Source organism: Tachysurus fulvidraco, chromosome 25 (assembly GCF_022655615.1).
Source record: "Tachysurus fulvidraco isolate hzauxx_2018 chromosome 25, HZAU_PFXX_2.0, whole genome shotgun sequence".
Classification (NCBI taxonomy): domain Eukaryota; kingdom Metazoa; phylum Chordata; class Actinopteri; order Siluriformes; family Bagridae; genus Tachysurus; species Tachysurus fulvidraco.
Window position 1 is genome coordinate 17595872 of NC_062542.1, and position 3688 is coordinate 17599559.

The 3688-nt window shown below is 42.2% G+C and overlaps 1 protein-coding gene across 5 annotated transcripts in view; it reads right to left on the reverse strand.

Annotated features, from left to right (window-relative positions):
• Positions 1-624: 624 nt before the first annotated feature.
• Positions 625-3688, reverse strand: part of pld1b (phospholipase D1b) — a 25663-nt gene continuing 22599 nt past the window's right edge. For 3 of the 5 annotated variants that reach the window (XM_027173809.2, XM_027173810.2, XM_027173811.2), the window contains 6 exons: positions 3620-3688; positions 3295-3344; positions 2355-2489; positions 1830-1983; positions 1504-1621; positions 625-1128 (listed from right to left, as the gene is read on the reverse strand). The exon at positions 3620-3688 is cut by the window's right edge and continues 45 nt beyond it. In XM_027173809.2, the coding sequence (XP_027029610.1) occupies positions 904-1128; positions 1504-1621; positions 1830-1983; positions 2355-2489; positions 3295-3344; positions 3620-3688 (751 nt within the window). In that variant the 3' untranslated portion in view covers positions 625-903. The other 2 variants (XR_007139454.1, XM_047808416.1) reach the window with 2 other exon arrangements.

Sequence of the window (3688 nt, forward strand, 5' to 3'; positions counted from 1 at the left end):
TTGTGTGTGCGCATGTGTGTGTGTTTGTGTGTGTATGTGTGTATGCGCATGTGTGTGTGTGTTTGTGTGTGTATGTGTGTGCGGGTTTGTGTGTGTGTGTGTGTGTATGAGTGTTTGTGTGTGTATGTGTGTGTGTGTGTGTGAGTATGAGTGTGTGTGTGAGTATGAGTGGGTGTGTGTATGTGTGTGTGTGTGTATGAGTGTGTGTGTATGAGTATGAGTGTGTGTGCGTATGAGTATGAGTGTGTATGCGTGTGTGTGTGTGTGTGTGTGTGTATGAGTATGAGTGTTTGTGTGTGTATATGAGTACGAGTGCGTGTGTATGAGTACGAGTGTGTGTGTGTGTATATGTGTGTGTCTGTATACAAGTACGTGTGTGTGTGTGTGTGTGTGTGTATGTATGAGTGTGTGTGTGTGTGTGTGTGTGTAAGTTTTGTTATTGGAATCTTTCCGATGCACTTCACAGGTTAGTCCTGACTGTCCAGCGCTCATTACATGAAGAAGAGTTAAATAGTGCAGAAGTTTCTGTGCAGTCGAGTCGACCATCATGTTGTGTGTGATTGTGTTTGTGACAAATAAAATACTTTAAATAAGCGATGTACAAAGCCACGCCCACAAATACGGTGAATTTACAGCCAACATTGTGTGAACGAAGATCCTCACATTTGGCACTTTGTATTTAATAACCTGTAGAGAAAAAAGGCCGAGAGACACGAGCAACAAGTCAACATGTATTTTGTGGAATGTGTGAAGATACTGAGGAGATAAAAGGCTTGTCTCTGTGTGTCTCATAGCCTTAGTGTTAGAAAGGAAAATCATTCCACAGGGTGAAACCTCAGATCACCAGTCAACAAGCCCCCTGAGATCCTGAGATAAACTTCTGCAGGAGGAACCTCAGGTCTCTCAGGTCCACACCTCCATGGGTACCATGGCCTCCTTAGAACCGATGGGTGGGAGAAGGTGCTGGTCGCTTAAAAAGTAAAGAGGGAACTGGACGAGGAATCCTCGGATCTTCTTAAGTTCTTCCTGAGCTTTTAGAGGATCGTCTTTATCCAGACTTGGCTTGGACAGATATCCTTCCAGCTCCAGGATCGTCCTCACGTCACTGGACGGCAAACAGCGGAACACCTGCAGATGTGGAGAAACGTTAGATGCAGGAGATGTGACAATATCTGGTTCATCGTCATACATTACACCATCATAGAGATTTCTGCTACAGTTCACAAGTGACATTATGTACAAGCACACACACACACACACACACACACACACACACACACACACACACACATACGAAGAACATGAAGAGCTTTCATAACATCAAAGTTAGTTCCTTTACATGTAGATAGTATTATGTGTTTTATTAACAATGAACTTTTTAAAAGTTTTTACCCCCTTTATAAGTATTATAAATACACTCATCTGACTCCACTCTTTATATTCAGAACTTTATTAAAAATATATATATAATTAAATTCTAAATAAATAAAGGATGCAGCTGACCTTCTGGTAGATGGAGGCGTTGCGAGCTGCAGTGGTCAGCCACACCTCCTTGTAGAAATGGTCACTGATGGGGTCTGAGATGTTGATGCTGGTGTCTGTGTGAGCGCCGAGGATCGTCCTGCTCAGAAATACACAGGAATGAAACCAAAGGAAAAGCCATGAAGTCTAAATGCATTTCTCTGTGCTTCTAGAGTACAAAGTGTCCCACTGTGAGATCCAGCAGGAGATGAAGGAACACACAATATAAACACTATAAACTCTTAAATCATTTCCCCAGATGTTCTACAGCTCTCATTCCTGGTCTCCACAAAAATAATCACAGTCACCTAAAACACTCCAGACGGAGTTGGAGTCCAAAACGTCCTGCCTGATATTCCTGTCCATCCATGACAGATGTCTCGGTCTCTGTATCCTGGAAAACAACAGCCACTTCACTGTCTCTCTTCCCCAGCATACTGCGGTCATTAATGTTCGCCGAACCTGACGACAGACACGAGGAGCGAGTTGGATTAAAACGATCAGATCAGACTGTCGGAAATATTTGCTTAATAAACCAAACTGATATTTGAGGACATGTTTCTTTGCTCTTTATTATCACATCTCACTGTACAGACTGTCAACAACAAACTTTTCATTTTAATGATGTAAATCTTTTTCTGCTAAACTGTTGTATAGTAATATTATAATATTATATAATGGTACTGAAGCAGGTGGCGGTAATAAATCACCAGGAGGAGCAGCTGAGTCACCGATCCTGCTCACACTCAGGGCTTTAAACACGGCACACTGTACAATAGCATTTAATAATAATGCAGTAAAACAGACATCACTGAGACGAGCAGCTCACTCACCAATGATCACCGTGTTGTCGTCTGCAATTAGCATTTTACTGTGGACGTAGATCAACTCCGTCACCAGCTTCCCCTCCAGTTCAGCGTGAGTCCTCAATCCTCCGAACGAGATGTAGTTCATCCACTGATCCCCCACTGGGGGGAGGGAGAGAGGGGGGGAGAGAGAGAGAGAAAGAGAGAGAGAGAGAGAGAAAGAGAGAGATGAAAATGAGCCACTTTCACATAAGCATGATAAAAGTTCTTTTTTTTCCCAAATAAGAGTCGAGTCGAGGTCGTGGCCTTTAGTTCTGCTTTAGATTTTTATTATTCATCTCAGATTCTGACAAAAATGTTAATAATGCAAGGCTGAAATATTACTGATGGAGATCTCACTCATGATGTAACTGATGCAGAGAACACAGGAAGTGAAGCAACTCCTCAACAGGAAATAAGGCTGTACATTTATTTCCCAATATCAGTGTTATAGTGTTTAAATAAGTTCAGGAGGTGAGGAGTGAATTCAGCTGAACACCACAGACACAGAGCTGTGGACAGGTCTCACACACACACACACACACACACACACACACACACACACAGTTCGCCCTGTTATACACATGATTCTCAGAGAAGCTGCAGTGTAAAACAGCCACCAGGTGTCACTGTAGGACTAAAACAGACCTCAGAGTTCATCAGTAACAATGATGAGATTTAATGAGTGTCACACTGCAGAAATCGCTCGTGTCACTGATGAACAAGTGGACGGTTGGGTTTCAGCATCAACACCACAGCTTTCATAAGATGAACTTCTCCTTTCACTGCTTTACAATTCTGATCCATGTTCACATGGAGAACAACTCAGTTACTGACAGTTTACATCAGAAATAATCACTTTATTAAAGTGTGTGTGTAAGTGAGAGTGACATCACGTCACAAATCAACACAAACATTCAACACTTACTCTCTTTCTTCAGCTGGGACACGATGGAGTGATCTCCTCTGGTCATCGTTCTAAAAACATCAACACCAAGAACAGTGCAGAAAAAGTGAGAGAACAACAACACAAGTCTCTCAACACTATACACACTACACACACACACACTGTACACACACACTATACACACACTGTACACACTATAAACACACTATACACACACTGTACACTATACACACACAATATACACACTATACATACACACTATACATACACACTATACATACACACTATACACACTACACACACACTACACACACACTATACACACACTATACACTGCATGTGTCACCTGTAGTTGAAGTGCATGATGGCCTGGATGGCACTTCCTCCTCCAGTGTTAATGTCTCCCTCAAATCCA